Here is a 16,785-nt window from a genome sequence, read left to right on the forward strand (position 1 = left end):
ACCAAAAGTTAGAGCACCTCCTCTTTTTTATTTCTGCTAGGGTGGCACTATTTCTGCTTGGCTCAGCATGCCCTAGGTCTTCCAATCTTATCTTTGTTAGCTCTTAAATTTGATTCACACATCCCCTTTGTCTAATTTTAGAATTTGTTCAATTTTAAAATGTCACAAGGCCTTTGAAAGGTTATTGCTGGGTTCAATGATATGCAACCTACATAATCTGATCGACTACCTCGTTCAGATAACATAAATGTGCATTGTTCATGTTTCTGCTGCTCGTCTGAGTGACCGGCTAATATAACATATAGCTGTAAATGAACTGCATCTTATAAAATCAGCAGCCTTACCTTTATGCTGTAGGCAGTACATTACATTCTACATCAACATTAAGCTGTCGAAAGAAAAAGAAAGGAACAATATGAAAACAACTACAGCTCTTCTTTATAAAATCGTCTTAAATTCAGGTGACTGGCAAGAGCTGTGCTGTGTCATAGCTCTATATCATGTGTGATTATGTCGCACATAAGGAGCAGAACAACAGAGCAACATGCAGACACCCTTCTTGACAGGTGTTAATTTGGTGGGAGACCATTTCAGAAGACAGCTACCACGAAACTTTTACCCAAATGGAACCTCTGCATGTTGGATGTTTACTACAGCATGACCATACTCCCTCCCTTTAGGAGACAACAGGACATCTGCAACCTTCCAAACAACCAATAATTGTCACAAACTGTCAATTCAGAAGAGAGCCACACCTCTGGAGAAGAGGAGGAGCATTCTTCACTATGACCTCCTGATCTTCTTCTCCTCCTGCTAACAATTAGAATTATATTTTTAAGAAATGAACTTAACAGCAAGTTCTAAAGGTATTTGGTCTCTGACCTCTCCTGGACATTTAATCTCAAGACCATCCACTGGAATAAACACATCCATAATTAAGTAGATGCTCATTTGAATTTGGCTGCAAAATAACTTTTTTTTTTTTTTTTAAATCACGGGAATAAAACTTAATGCAGCCTTTTTCTTAGTTTTACCTAAACTGAGGCTTTTCCACTGTTAAAATGTTGGGCTATTTTTGTTCCACAATGGTTTTCTGGTTCTATTGTTTCTACTTTGCAAGAGTTTGTCTTTGTTTAGTATCGATTTTCTAACATTAACTTTTACAGTGCAATAGTGTGAATGTTTTTTGTAACTATGAGCTTTGACTCTCAGTATTCTTACTTCAGCACACTTTTTCAATGCAACTATGCAAAAGTGCCACCCTGTCTCTGGACTACTGGACCACCTCATCCAGCTGCAGCTCTGTATTCATTCATTCAAATTCTTTTTTGTAATCGTAATCTCATTGTTTCTTTGTCTACATTTAGGCCTACTACAAATACAGAACAAGAGTAATGTTTGCTACTTCACAACATAATACAGAGTCACAATGAAATTTACTCTGCTATAGTGGCATTTAAAATGAATAATGACAATAAAGGTTAGAGGTGACTAAAGTTTACTCAGCTTTACTCCCATACCCCGGGGGCTGTTTCAGAAGAGTTCCATTTAATGTGGAAGGAAATCTAAAATGGACAGAAAGAGTTACTCTGTGTGGGTGTCAAACACTGAAATAAAGTGCACGGTCTGTAGCATGTAAACAAGAAATCTTTTAATCATTTGCTTATAATCAATTTAGATCGCAGCTAGAAGATCCCCAAGACACAAAAAAGTTTACAAGAACTATTCGGCAAGCTCTATCTGTAGAACATAAAATACACGAGACAGTATAACCGACTGAAAAAGAAATGGGTCCAGACCGACAATTGTAGAAATGCTTACTGCATGCATTTGTGTAAATGACTTTACTGAGCGAGCTGTTTTTGACACAACCACTGGAGTCCCACTGAGTCTCAGCAGCTGGTAATTACCAAGTTAAAAGTGCCAACCCATGAATAATACAGTGTGTTTGCTGCACAATTAATTCAGGCAGCAATCAGTCAATGTTACCAAATAACTACTTGCTGGTTCACACCTGAATCAGTGCAATGAATAACATCACGTCACCCACACTAACCCAGTCACCTGCCCCCAACCCATATCAAAACAGAATACATTAAAACGTTGTAACAACAAAGTATTGAAAGGCTTGCTTGAAGCTATGCTTTGCTGCTTACTCAGTTTCTTAGCAGGCTGACTGACAGTTGTTGTTGGACATATAAAAGACAAAAACAAAAGATTATTGTCATTTAATATTTAGACTGTAATATAGCTTTAGTCAAATCAAAAAAATTAGGGTGCATTTTCTACTTTAGTTTTCAAATATGTTCTTGTTTTGTGTTGTTCCTTTCATTATGCATATTAATAATTTGAATGCTGTTCAGATGGTATTTATGCATTGTCTTCTATGAAATATATTTTTATATACAGTATCTTACTGTATATTTACAGTCTTAAAGTTCTACTTCACTTAAAAAGTTCATGACTGTTTAATTGATTACAGTAATTTACGGTAGAATATAAGATGCATTGCTTGATGCTGTAACTAGTCTTTCTTATAATATACTGTATTCATATAGTGTTGCCACTGTCAACAACATTAACTGTACCTGTTGTCACCTAAAATGTACAAACATTGAACTTTGTGAATTGAAGGCATTCTGTGTCTTAAATATCTATGATCCAGAATTTAGATCTACAATCTCTGTTTAAACATGTGATAACAAATATCCTGATACATCGTTATTATCTTTCACAACTTTTAGTTTTTTGGTTTATTCTTAGTAGTAGTTTTATATTGTTTGATTATTTTGCTTAGTGTATTAACAGTTTGTTTTCATTTACAACACAAAACTACTCAGTTAATTTTCAACACAGAAACTATTGGGTAAGTTTTAAGGAAAGATCAGTCTAAAAAAAAGTAGCTGTCCTTGAAAAATGCTGCCTTGCACAAGTCACTATTTACAAACCCTGCATTTAAAAAATAGACTATAAGTGAATTGAACTAGGTACACGGATTATCTGCTGAAACTGCTGTTACAGGATTACTCCAGCAATTGGAAGGACACTTCAAGAAGTCAACCCCTTAAAAAACTAAACTAGTAGTTAACCTGCTTTTAATTATATATAATTAGTACCATGTTATTTGTAGTGTAAAACACCCACTTTACACTACAGACAACTCAACCGCTTTTGTCATTTTTAGTCATCGCACAGAGGTGAACAAAATTTTGTTGTATACTCTTAAGGTCACTAAAGCTTCAATTGAAAAGAAAAAAACAGCAGATGTATGTTGAGTGATTAGAAAATTTTAAAAAAGTGTCCATCTTTTTATTTTTTTCTCCTCACTTGAACATTTGCCTGTGACCTTCTCTTATGTTGTGTCTCCTCCCAGACACCAGTCTTTGTCATTCTATTATTACTCTGCAAAGGAACATGGCGGAGTTATGTGACGATCAGCGTTGGTTTGTCTGTCTGTCTGTCTGTTAACAACATTACTCAAAAATAGACTAATGGATTTGGATGAAATTTTCAGGGAAGGTCAGAAATGACACAAGGACCAAGTGCTTAGATTTTGGCAGTGATGCAGCTTATAGTCTGGATCCACAATTTTGTTAAAGATTTCTGTATCATTGCCAGAAAGCGGCACAGCGTCACTGTAACCATGACAACAAGTGAACACTACGTCAACCGCCTGCTGATGATCACATGATTGTGATCCTACTATAGACTTATCTGTAGGAAATGGTCCAAGGAACAATTGATTAAATTATTAGGGTGTTTCTGAGTCCCGTCAATTCCCACCGCCCGCTACATATTTAGGTCTCGCGATTCAGAATCCGTGCATAACGTACACATGCATAACACATGCCTGTGCTCAGTGCAAGGTCATTTTGTTTGTGGGTACATTTATATTAAACAGACACATGTGACTTCTGATCATCAATACAAAAATGCTGCATTTCTGACAATGCCATATGGGGGAATAAACTGTTTATATATGTTTTAAGATCAGTCCACAAAAAAGCAAGCCACATGCTTTTGACCACCAGGACCATCAGTGTGTCCACTGCCTCCCAAATCCTCTCCTCCGGATCTATAAATGAATAGCAGCCATCAATCATTGTCAGGGTTGTCCCTCCCTAGTCCAGGCGGGTGGGGGTGACTAATGTCACTGCGTGTTACTGTCCAGCCCTCCCGCCTCCACTCCCGCTCACTCACATCAAACAGACCTGACAGGCCACCCGCTACAGACCAAAGGGGCACCACAATGTCACCTTTTTAGATTTTTGGGGGAGGGTGTTGGTTGGGACTTGTTGAGGGAACACAATCAGCTCCCAGCATCCCAGCTATGTTTTGTTTATTGATTGACAGCTGGGGTGCCTTCGATGGGCAGTGAAGAGAACGTTGGCTGACAAATCTCTTGATTGCTGTGTAGATCAGTGCATCCTTCATTCATATCATCCCAGGTTTGGCCTAACTGTGTGTCCAGTGTCTACTCAAAATCATAGTTCTGTGAATCTATGATAAGGTGTGGAGTTATTAAGAATTAAAGCCTTTCGAGTGTGCTATTTTTCAGAGCTGCCTGTGTCAAAATTCAATTTCCTTCTTATGCCATATCTTACAAGCAATGTTTATATATATATTTTGCTGTGTGATAGGAAGTGACCATGCTCATACTGAGCATATTAAATATGAGCATGAAGCATGAGAAGAAAAAATCTTGGTAATCATTTTTCTACGTTTGACAGTTTGATATCATTGTCTCATCTGGAAAACACCTTGAGACCATTTCCGAAACCAGGATCCTGCATCAGGACAACCAATGATTTGAACATTACATAGAGCTATTATAAATAGGATAGTTGTCAGAAAATAACCACTATACGTATTCTATGTGACTGTCATTTTTAGTACAAGTGAATGAGGCTTAACTGTTTGACAACGTATACTGATGCTGCAAGGCCCAACATTTTATGCCATTATTACTAGACACTCCAAATTCTGAAGGCTTTGCTTTTTCTGCTTATTGCTAGTCACTACTGTAGTCATTTTGCTATTTAAGCACATGTTGATAATCTGCCAGTTTTTCAACTCTCAAACATCTTGATATCTGGTGCTTGTGTTGTCTTTCTTTTTCCGTCCATTCTAATCCTTTAGACTATCAGCTTATTTTCAGTACTACAACATTGTAATTTACATGATTTTGTATAAACATTTCTATTGGCTGTTGCATCATTTTCGAGTCAATAGTGGACAACTGAGTTTAGTTCAAACTTTTTATGAAGTGCTCTTCAGAAATGCTAACTTATTTTTATGTTCATGAGTGCATGTTGGCAGCAGTAAAATGCTGTGGTTGCACAGCCAGCTGTCATTGTTTGTAATCTTCCAGTTTCTCACAAACTGTGGCTTGGTCTTGTGGTTTTGCACCCTGTCTGCATCGACCACACAGGGAAGCAGCATGTCAGCAGCACAGCAGCAGCAGCTGTCCTCTTCTTAGTACATGTAGCACACCCAATGTTTTCTGCTATACACTACAAGTGTTTTGTCAGCACTCACTGTCCAAAGCAAGATCAGTTTAGTTACATGCATAAGGCCAAAGAAAACAGGCCTGAACCGCAAAAGATGTTTTGGCTTGTTTGGATTAAATTGGTGTAGAGATTGTGAATATGTAGAAACACAGCATGATCTCAGAACTAACCTTCCACCTCCACATCTGCAGTAACCTTCTGATAAATGTCTGGAAAACTCTCCTGTCCAGCTAACTTCATCCTGCTCCACTGATGTTTAATTCTTGACTACATCGTATTCTTGATTATTCCATTTGATGTGAGATAGCATTGAATAGAATATCAAAATATTTTTTTCAGTGAGTATAGTATTCAGTGGAATTTACTTTTATCACTAGTTTGATCAAGCATCAAAATGTATATGTACATCCAAACTGAACATACCAGTTTTACAAATTTTGCACTGTTCTAAACTTTTACTTTGATTTCTGTTTACATTTTGCAGGATCTTAAAAGTCTAGTTTATCACATTATTTATCGTAAACCTGTAACAACTGGGCTATGCATTTTTTTATTGTGGGTACTTTATAAGATCATTTGTTTTAATACAGTATTTATTTCAGCGCTAAGGTGAAGCTTATATTTATTTTTCAGCCAAACTCTGATACTTACCCTCTGCTTCTGTTTTTCTCTCTCTCTGTGTGTGTCCCTATTGGATGGGTGATTTTTTGGGAATAGATGCTGATCGAGCGCAGAAGCATGGCATGGATGAGTTTATTTCAGCCAACCCCTGTAATTTTGACCATGCCTCGCTATTTGAGCTGGTACAGCGCCTCACTCTGGACCACAGACTCAACGACTCCTACTCCTGCCTGGTAAGAAATGATTTCATATCAACTGCTCCTGTCATTCATGGTGTTGTAATTAGTTGTACACAGTAAAAGATTTATACTCTACTGTTCAAAAGTTTGGGGTCACCCAGGCAATTTCATGTTTTCCACTTTTATTCATGTGCTAACATAACTGCACAAGGGTTTTCTAATCATCAATGAGCCTTTCAACACCATTAGCTAACACAATGTAGCATTAGAACACAGGAGTGATGGTTGCTGGAAATGTTCCTCTGTACCCCTATGGAGATATTCCATTAAAAACCAGTCGTTTAGAATCGTCATTTACTACATTAACAATGTCTAGATTCTAGAATTTGTGATTCATTTAATGTTATCTTCATTGAAAAAAAAAAGCTTTTCTTTCAAAAATAAGGACATTTCTAAGTGACCCCAAACTTTTGAATGGTATTGTAAGTACTTGATTAAAGGAAGAAATTAGGTGGCATAAGAGTGAAGTTCAAACCCTGCCTACTCTCATCTTCAAACAATGGATTGTTGGATTATCATCTCATAAAGTCACAGAAGTTATTGCATGATGCTTGTTTATGCTTGATCATACTACTGCTTGCTTGGTTATACTGTCAAAAAAGTGAAGGGAGGCATTGAAGTTGGATGATTGAAACAAGTACCTTACAGTTAGTTAACTGTTTAAAATCTGCATACTTGAAAAGTTCTAAATTTTGGTTTGACCAGCATGGTCTAAGCACTCTGTGGCTACATTACTGAAATTACTCTGCACTGGTACAATTCAAAAGAATTGCTACTGTACAGTCTATGTATGACTGTGCTGATTGCATACAGACAGTCCAGTGGTCAAATTCAAGTGAGTAAAGCATGGAAAGGATTCACTGCATGGTCTAAATGTTTGTTCAAGAGTGATTGCTGTTCCAGGTAATCTGCAAGTGAGCTTCATTCTACCTGTTTTTTGCTCCCTTTTAGTTGTGCACACAAAACTTACCAGGAAACATTGTTTTAAAAATCAAAGATATTTTGGCGCTTAGCTACGGTTAAAGTGTTGGAGTAACAGTGCAAAAAAATGTGATGAAGGGCAAAGAAAACAGACTTTCTGCTACTGGTGCTCATTTTACATTTGAATGGAGACGTGGCTTATTGAATTTCCTATGTGTAAGGATACGATTATTAGCATTTATATGTGTGTGTGAACATTAATTTTTCCCATCAGAGCGCTGACACAGCAGTGTTGGTGTGTGTTACTCACAGGGCTGGTTCAGTCCTGGTCAGGTGTTTGTTTTGGATGAGTACTGTGCCCGATACGGAGTTCGAGGCTGCCATCGGCATTTATGTTACCTTAGCGATCTACTAGAGAGGGCAGAAAACGGAGCTATGATCGACCCCACACTGCTGCACTACAGCTTTGCCTTCTGTGCCTCCCACGTCCATGGAAACAGGTACAAATCCGACTCTTTTGTCCTTTAATTTTCACCACTGACAGAAACTGGATGCTCGTTACACATGCATTCGTTGTTTTTGTGTGTGTTTTTTGTGTGTTCGTACTTTGAGTACCACATTGTGTTGTCTTTGTTGGTTTTAAAATATGTGTAAGAATAGATGACTCGGCTCTAAGCCAAATCTACCTATGGGGACAAACCGAGTAACCTGAACCTGCACCTAAAACGACTGAAACTCAAAATGTAATTTTTTATTAGAATAATTTAAGTTTTTATACTTCAAAGTTTTTCTTTCATTTATGCATATTGTTTGCATGCTCACTTTTTTCTTCCTCTTATCTTTTTTTCCTTTTATGACATTTTCTTTACCTTGTTCACAAAATAACCCTCCCTCAACTGTCCCCAAAACTCACATTTTCACATAACCGCACCTAGCGAGCGACTGGCTCAGTTGTTAACCTGGCCAGTATCTGAGGCTGAACTTGAGCGAGCTCTGTTCCCCTCTGCCCCTGAGCTCCCTGCCCAAACTGCTAAGAGGGAACTCAAAATCATTGAGTTTATGAAGAAAAGGGACTTCAGATCCACAGTTTTCTCAGGAACTAAAAGGTAAGTTATTTTATGATCCAAGCTCTGGGGTGGTCCTGCTCACAACTACAGTAAGTACATGGTAACCCCTGAACCAGGGCCAAACTCTGCAAATATGTTCTCATGATAATATTTGACTTGTGCTTTCGCTTTTTGACAAGTGGTTTAGGTAAATGAGCAACGCTATAAACCTACACTAGAAGTCAAAAGTTTGGACACACCTTCTCATTTAATGCTTTTTTTCTTTATTTTCATGATTATTTACAATGTAGATTCTCATTGAAGGCATCAAAACTAGCATTTCTCAGTGAGCTTCATGAGGTAGTCTCCTGAAATGGTTTCATTTCACAGGTGTGCCTTGTCAAGGTTCATTTGTGTAATTTCTTGCCTTCTTAATGGGGTTGGGACCGTCAGTTGTGTTGTGCAGGAGTCAGGTTGGCCAGACAGAGTGTGCAAAGCAGTAATCAAACCAAAGAGTGGCTATTTTCAAGAATTTAAAATATAAAACCTGTCTTGACTTATTTCATACTTTTATGTTTACTACATATGTGTTCATTCATAGTTTTCATGCCTTCAGTGAGAATCTACAATGTAAATAGTCATGAAAATAAAGAAAAAACTGTAAATGAGAATGTGTGTCCAAACTTTTGACTGGTCATGTATTTAAAACCTGACTGACTGTACAGACCTAAATATGGTGAAGTTTAAAAACAAACTGATTAATATTTTTAATGTCTGAGATTAAATATAGTCAATGATCTTCCAGGTTAACAACAGATCTTATGAGGTTTGAGTTCTCTGAACAGTTAGTAGCCTTAATCATTTGTGGAAGGAAGTCTAAATTTGAAGCAGTTACAGATCATTCCAATGGTGATCTAACAGTCAAAACAAACAAATGGACAGGTAGTGTTACTAATCCTTTGTGTAGCTAACAATCCCAGGACCGTGACAAAAACTGCTGGGAGTAAGTTAGAAGAAGTGTTTCCTACTTCAGTATAAAGAGCAGAACCCAATATAGGTGCATATACAAAAATTAACAGAGTACAATTTAACAATCAGAAGAACAAAAACAAATACAAACTGTATGTAAAACTAAGTTTTTATCCAGATTAAGGCTTAAAAGGTAAACTCTTAATTTTGTTAAGTGCTACTTTCATAACCCTGTTGTTTAAAATTTGATTTGTTTAATTTTGAAGCTTAATTACGTGATTTATCGTATATGTTAAAGTCAGAAGGAGGCCCTCTTGTGCTGAGAAGACTGTACTGCATAATCATCAAAGTGCTCGTTGGCTAAAATGTTACCAGTGTCACCAGTTCACAAGTAGTTTAGCCAGCTTAGCTAGCTTTAAGTGCCAGAACTGATGCTTAAATCTAAATAATCATTGAATGATAGCTAAAATTTGGAGTGGATCTATGTTTCAGATATCTCTGTGTATGGTGACAACACACAAAGACTTCTGTGGCTGTGGTAGAACACTAAATTTAAGGGTAGTAGTTTTCAGTCAAAGACCAAATGGTGTCATTGCCTGAAGAGTCTTTGGCCTGTGACACACGAGTCATCTGGCTTTCATTCTAGCATGTTCTCTATTATCTAAGTTGCACCATTTACCTCTTGTCTAATCTGCTGTGATGTGCTCAGACATCAAATCTGTCAGCATCGCAGTCGTCCGTCTGTGGATGAAGCAAAACAAAGATAGAAGAAGGCCACTCCAGTGCTGAGGGCAGAGGTCAGAGTCTGTCAGTGTCCCCCACCTCCACCTCCCCTCGACATCCCTCGAACTAAACCCGTTCTCCGTCTATCCATCCTTCTGAACTGTCTTGCTGACAAACAGTGACGGAGGACTGAGGCCTTTTCTGATCCGCATCGACAGATGGACAACAGTCGCTCCAAGAGAGAGGGGAAAAAAAGACAGAGAGAGAAAAATAGATGACAAATATGACTAGAAAAGGGCTTGGATTAAAATCTGTGGGAAGAGAAATGTAGGGACTTAGCAGAAATGTGGAGTCTCAGTAGTAAAAACTGGTCTTTAATTGCCTCGTGACTTTTCGCATCGTTTCGGGGAAAGAAATTTGTTGTTTGGTACAAACCCTAGGAAAAATAGGAACACCATTTGTTTGGTACATTTCCAATTAATAAATTCTGATCAATACTTAGTATAAACTAAAGACAGATAATATGAATCTGTGGAAAGAAAAAATACAATTTCATTTTGTATGTAAATAGAGCAAAACATAATTACCTTTTTCCTTTGAAAATGACATTATATCCAGGAAACCTTTGAAAGAAATTTATTTGTGTTACAAAAATATCACAAATGAGGGGAAAAGTTGACTTAAACCTTTGCAATTTTCAAATGAAGCACTCACCTGTGACTCTTAACGAGCAGTTCAATTTACCTGAAGCTATTGTAAATATTAACTTTGTAGCATTATTTTCTATTCTAAAGAAATGTTTGTTGAGCATTCATTTTCATTTTTTTAAATTTATTGCTGTTAGAGAAAGAGGTTATAGAGTAATCTTACATTCCAAATAAACAAATCCATGATGTTCATATCTAAACATAGATTACTTTTTTCAAAAAAATTCAAAAATAATGAAGGCTGCATATACTCACATCCACACACATCAAACAGAGGCCTGCCAAGGTTCAGCCTTTGTGCCTCGAGGTTGAGGCGTGACAGGTTGACAGGTTGTCATGTGTGATGGTCGAATGTCTCCACGGACAACGCTGCTGCTGCTGCTGCTGCTGCTGCTGCTGCTGCTGCTGCTGCTGCTGCTGCTGCTGCTGCTGCTGCTGCTGCTGCTGCTGCTGCTGCTGCTGCTGCTGCTGCTGCTTCTACTGCTGCTGCTGCTGCTGCTGCTGCTGCTGCTGCTGCTGCGTGTCCCCATGCATGCACCTCACCCAGACCTGCACACACACACACACACACACACACACACACACACACACACACACACACACACACACACACCTACACACACACCTCACCCAGACCACCCTTCTGCTTGCACACACACACACCTACACACACACACACACACACACACACACACCTACACACACACACACACACACACACACACACACACACACACACACACACACACACCTACACACACACACACACACACACACACACACACACCTACACACACACACACACACACACACACTCCTCACCCCGACCCCTGCCTCCTAACAGCCCTCTGGCCTGGAGCTGTTGTTGCACCAACTTGGACTCAGTTGCCCGATTGCCTGCTCAAGTGTCTGGATTTGACTTCTGTCCAGCTAAATGTCAATTCCGTTCAGATCCACTGTTTGTTATGAAATGCCTTTAAAGTAAATTGTCAAAACATCAACACTCTTCTTCTATTTCATTTAAAAAATAACTAGATTCTTATTAATAATGTAAATATTAGGTGTCTGTTTTTCAGTTAAATTTACAAAAGCTAAGGTAATTTTAAGTTTGTCATTTGAATTGAGTTGAATTTAGCATTATATTATGTTCCTTATTATTATATTTATTAATTTATATAATGTGACATACGGTTAGCTCTTGTATGGTGATGTATAGAAAATACCACACATATCGATAATGTTCATGCATGAACAATTATTTTAGATATAATTTTAAACAGATTTTTTATTTTGTTTTCATGAAGTGGCAGGCGTACAGTGTTAGTGCAGATGTGAAAGTGTTTCTGGCTCGCCGTCTGTGAATTACTGATGGCTCATTTGCTTGTTGTCGTCATCAGAGCTGTGAGGTCATCAGGTCAGGCAAACATGAGGAAGCTGCCAAGGAATAACATGCAGCTGGAGAGAAACAACAGAAAGCCCTGCAGGACTTAATTAGTGTGAAATTTCCAGCTTTTATTTTCTGTCACACTGACAAAGGTGAGATGGCTTTTCACTAGGGTTTTTTGTTACAAGAACTACTCTCCAATTTTACAGGCATGCGTGCACTCAGATATATTGCTGATGCATAAAATCATCTGAATTAAAACAAAGACTACCAAAAACAGAAAGTCAGACTTAGAGGCTCAAGCTAAAAAGAAAAAAGCTCATGAAGGATCATTTATTATTATTTCACCTATCACTTTGTTGTAATGAGGGTTTGTTTATGATTTTTATTTTATTACTTATACTTTTTATTCTTTAAAACTTTCCAAAATATTGAAATAAGCATCTCTTGTTGACATTTTGAAAACGTATTGTATGTTCTTTAGCCCATAGATGCTCCAATGATTGGACCCTACACTCTTCCAGAAGTGGGTCAAAAATGACCCGCACAAGAATCACTGTGTTTTTATACCATTTTTGTCATCTTGCTTAAGAATAATCATTTGTATTATTGGTTTTTATTATATTTTTGTCCACACAAGAATGACTTCATGTTTGAAATATGTTTATTTTTCACTTTATAACAGATTTTGAACAATTTGTTAATTGACAAAGAAGAATATTATACAGAGCATCAGTAGAAGAATGCCAAAGTCCATTTTGTAGACATTGTTCCACTCTTTTCCTCCAGCTGTTGCTGCTCTCCGTCCCTCCAGCACCTCTTGTATGAAAGAGCTTGGGGAAGTAATACAAATATTACAATTTCTTCAAAAGTATAAAAGCTAACTTTAAAAAAAAAAAAAGGTTTTGTAAAGATGTTTTTTGAGGAATAGCTGGAGTATGAAATAATAAAAGTTTTCATTACAGAGATATTGCAACATCATTTTTCACCTACATCTAAGGGTTAAAAAAACACAGACATAATGAATCTTGCCAGTTAGACTGCTGGTGAATTTAAAGCAAGCAGCCTACAGGCTTAAAACCATGAGGTCCATGCAGTTATCCTCTCCTTGGCATCGTGCATCTCCAGCAGCAGAGGCCCACAGGTGGCTGCGACACACTGACAGTGTCTGCTCAAATGCCCATGAAAACTGATGGACGTCTGGATTAGATGATCACTGATGCTGAGCAAACTGGTAAAGCCTAAAATGTAACAAAGCACTCAGGGACACCCACCCCCACCCCCCAACACAGACACACAGTTTCTCACTGTCTGCTGAAATGACATGTCAAAGGAGGGGGTAGAGAGAGCGAGCGGAGAGTGTCATGTCTCCTGCTTCTCATCATGCTGTCATGGCCACCAGTCCAGCACCTCCTCTGTCACATGCACTCTGCTCACACTCCACCCAGACCCAACCATGTCACAAATGATAAACACATCCCATACACACATGAGCATTTAAAGCTGTAATTAATGTATGCTTTGAAAAAGCAAGGAGAACGCAGGGCGAGAATGCCCTATGCTTTCCTTCACTACATGCATTCCCATTTTAACTGAGCACAAGTCATTTTGCATGAAATTTTTTTTTGCAAGGTTAATAATTAGAAAAAATACAATAATCCTGGCGAAAAATTTCTTTGCAACAGTTTCTTAAACAAGTTATGAAATTATATAAGAATACAAGAAAAACAATAAAATGCAATAAAAAAAACAATACAAACACTTTTTTTTTTTTTTCTTTTTTGCATCTTGTTTGGATTGTTGCTGGTGGTGTTTTTCAATGGTAGAACGTGGAGTTTTGTCCACACTGGAGACCAGGTGATCAAATCAAATCAAGTTTATATAGCACCTTTCAAAACAAATCAGTGCCATTTAAAGTGCTTTACATTTTGATTGAAACATACATAGAACATCAGTCTATCACAGGGCTACACATAGAGACAAACAATCACACTCACATTCACACCTACAGACAATTTAGAATCACCAATTAACCTCAGCATGTTTCTGGACTGTGGGAGGAAGCTGGAGAACCCGATAAGAACCCACACAGGGAGAACATGCAAACTCCACACAGGAAGGTCCCAGGCCCAGGCCGTGACGGGAACCGAGGATCTTCTAGCTGTGAGGCGACGGTGCTAACCACTGAGTCACCGTGCAGCTCATTTTTATTTTAGTACTGTGAAAAAACTAAAATAGAAAAAGAAATTCAATTCATTTGAACTTATTGCAATGTTTGCTAAAATTACTGTATATATTATTAAATGGGTAGGTTGCAATCTAGTGAACATTTAAAAAAACCCCAGCAGATTCAATATATTAAGTTTAAGTGGAAGTGGTCATTAATTAAATCCAGATAATCTAACTTAATAAAATATTAGTAATTAAGAAAGATATTTTTAAAATCTTCAGCATAAAAATGACTTTTTCATTTCATTAGGCCTTATAAATTTAAACTATTGCATCTGAAGTGAAAGTTGTAACTGTTTCCAGTCTCTTGTTTCACTGACAGTGAGAGTCCTAATTACTTTGGATCCTGACATGATTATTCACAAGAACAGAGAATTGTTAATTGTGTTCTGTAGTCCTTTGTACTGTAACATATTAGTTATAGTTTTTACAGTGTACATATTTTCATAATATACTTGATATGTGGCAAAATGGTGAAGCAATTATATAAATACAGTCAGAGAAAAACATATTAACGTTTGTAAAATCCCAAAGGACAATAATACAGTGAGAATCTGTGTGCAGCAGCAGCAGCTCACATCTGTTGAGCAGAAAAACACTTAGACATGCCAAATGATTGAAATAATTCTTAAAGTGCTCTGCACCCATAAACTGTGCACAGCCCTTCTATTAGGAGATGCAGTGCATGTATGGAAGTCACTGCTGTCTGGTATTAGAGCTGTAAAATCAAAGAGAAGAAGATGACACTTTAAATTGTTTGGTCAGTGTGAGAGGAAGTGGATTTCCCACCACCTCCCTGATCTCTCTCAGAGAATTTTGTGTCTTGTATTGTCAGCATTGTAGTGACATTTATTGCCAAGATGCACACTTTTGGACACTGTCTGCTTCAACACGTTCATGGAGTGGGGCCTGGTAATGGATGGAAGGAGTAACAACTTCCAGCCTTTTGGTCCTTGGACCAGGACCAGGCTGTATCTGTTATTAAAATGCAATAAATTAATGCAGCATTGTTGTGTTACATTTCTGTTTCATTAAGTTTGTTATTAGCAATTAAGAATTTCTAGAACAGCTCTATAACATCATTGCTGTTGTATTATCTGATTGCACAGTGATATATGGTATTTCACATTTCTCCCATGTGTGCCTCATCTAAGTTGAAGAGTTGTGGTACCGTTACTGATTAAATTAGGGTGAGTGAAAGCCTTTTATCGTTGGGGGAGATGCTTGTCTGCTGTTGGGACTTTGAGATGCAATATATCCAGTCACAACTGTAGGGGGCGAAAACCATTAATCTCAGATCTGCATTTCTTTAATTTGAATGACTGACTGGTTAATGAATGGTTAACTCGTGTTGTTAAGGTTAATCACATATTATTCTCTATTGTAATTAGACAATTCTTTGGAAACTTTGGAAAAGATTGTCTTCCACAGAACCAGTATCAGACTATTTCATCCAGGTAAAATTCTGAACAAGTGTCACCACAATCTTTGGTGAACCATGTCTGCAGTGGAGATACCATGAAGCATCTCCTAAACACTGCCCAGTGCTCACATTCCTCTCCCACACTGTCCAGATGTGACTGATGATCAGAGGTGGGCAGAGTAGCCAAAAATTGTACTCAAATAAGGATAACGTTACTTGAAAATAATATCACTCAAGTAGAAGTAAAAAAGCAGTCATCCAAAAAATTACTCAAGTAAGAGTAAAAAAGTATTTGGTGAAAAGACTACTCAAGTACTGAGTAACTGTTTGGTTGTAATGTCTGATTTATTTTTTTTAGAAATGATGTGATCAGACAAAAATGTAAAATAATGTGCAAATTCTGGTATTTCCAAATAATAAAATAAAAAATAGCAAAAATAATCAGCGGTTAACGTGCTCTGAATGACGGTTAGGACGTGGATGACTGAACGAGTTTTTATTGTTTTCTGAGTGACTAGTTTAAACAACGTGGTCTCAGTTTGTTCCGATGTATTTTAGCAAATCCAGCTGATGTTCTGCTGCGTGTTGTTCTGATGGGAGGCTGCTGAGGGTCTGAGTGTTTCTGAGAACAAACCCGAGTTAAACCTGAAGTTCTGCTCTGGATCTGTTCCACTGAACTCAGACTAACACACAACACAGCAGTGGACGTGCTTCTATGTTGTGGGTTTTCTTGGTGAGACAATAAATAGTTTTCTGACCCGTTGTTAACCAGGAAGCCTGTGTTAAATTGTGATTATCCCCAGCTGACATGGACGTGTTTCCTGAACAATCACCAGGTGTTAAACACCTGACAGGATGACAGTGATCTAGATAAAGCGGAATGTTTGTTAAGCTGATCGGTAGCACAATGAGTAAAACGGTGGTCTTGTAATTTTATCGCTGGATTACGTGGTTTCGAATCCTCTCACCGTACTTGAAAAATACGTGTTTTCTTTTTCGGCCCGCACATTTCT

The 16,785-nt window shown here is 37.8% G+C and overlaps 1 protein-coding gene across 18 annotated transcripts in view; it reads left to right on the top strand.

The window, feature by feature from the left end:
* Positions 1-16,785, top strand: part of cadpsa (Ca2+-dependent activator protein for secretion a) — a 179,218-nt gene that overhangs the window by 79,432 nt on the left and 83,001 nt on the right. For 9 of the 18 annotated variants that reach the window (XM_055010580.1, XM_055010575.1, XM_055010576.1 and 6 more), the window contains exons 12-14: positions 6,228-6,364; positions 7,604-7,791; positions 8,227-8,397. In XM_055010580.1, the coding sequence (XP_054866555.1) occupies positions 6,228-6,364; positions 7,604-7,791; positions 8,227-8,397 (496 nt within the window). The remainder of the gene's footprint in view (positions 1-6,227; positions 6,365-7,603; positions 7,792-8,226; positions 8,398-16,785) is intronic. The other 9 variants (XM_055010583.1, XM_055010587.1, XM_055010584.1 and 6 more) reach the window with 1 other exon arrangement.

Source organism: Amphiprion ocellaris, chromosome 5 (assembly GCF_022539595.1).
Source record: "Amphiprion ocellaris isolate individual 3 ecotype Okinawa chromosome 5, ASM2253959v1, whole genome shotgun sequence".
NCBI lineage: Eukaryota > Metazoa > Chordata > Actinopteri > Pomacentridae > Amphiprion > Amphiprion ocellaris.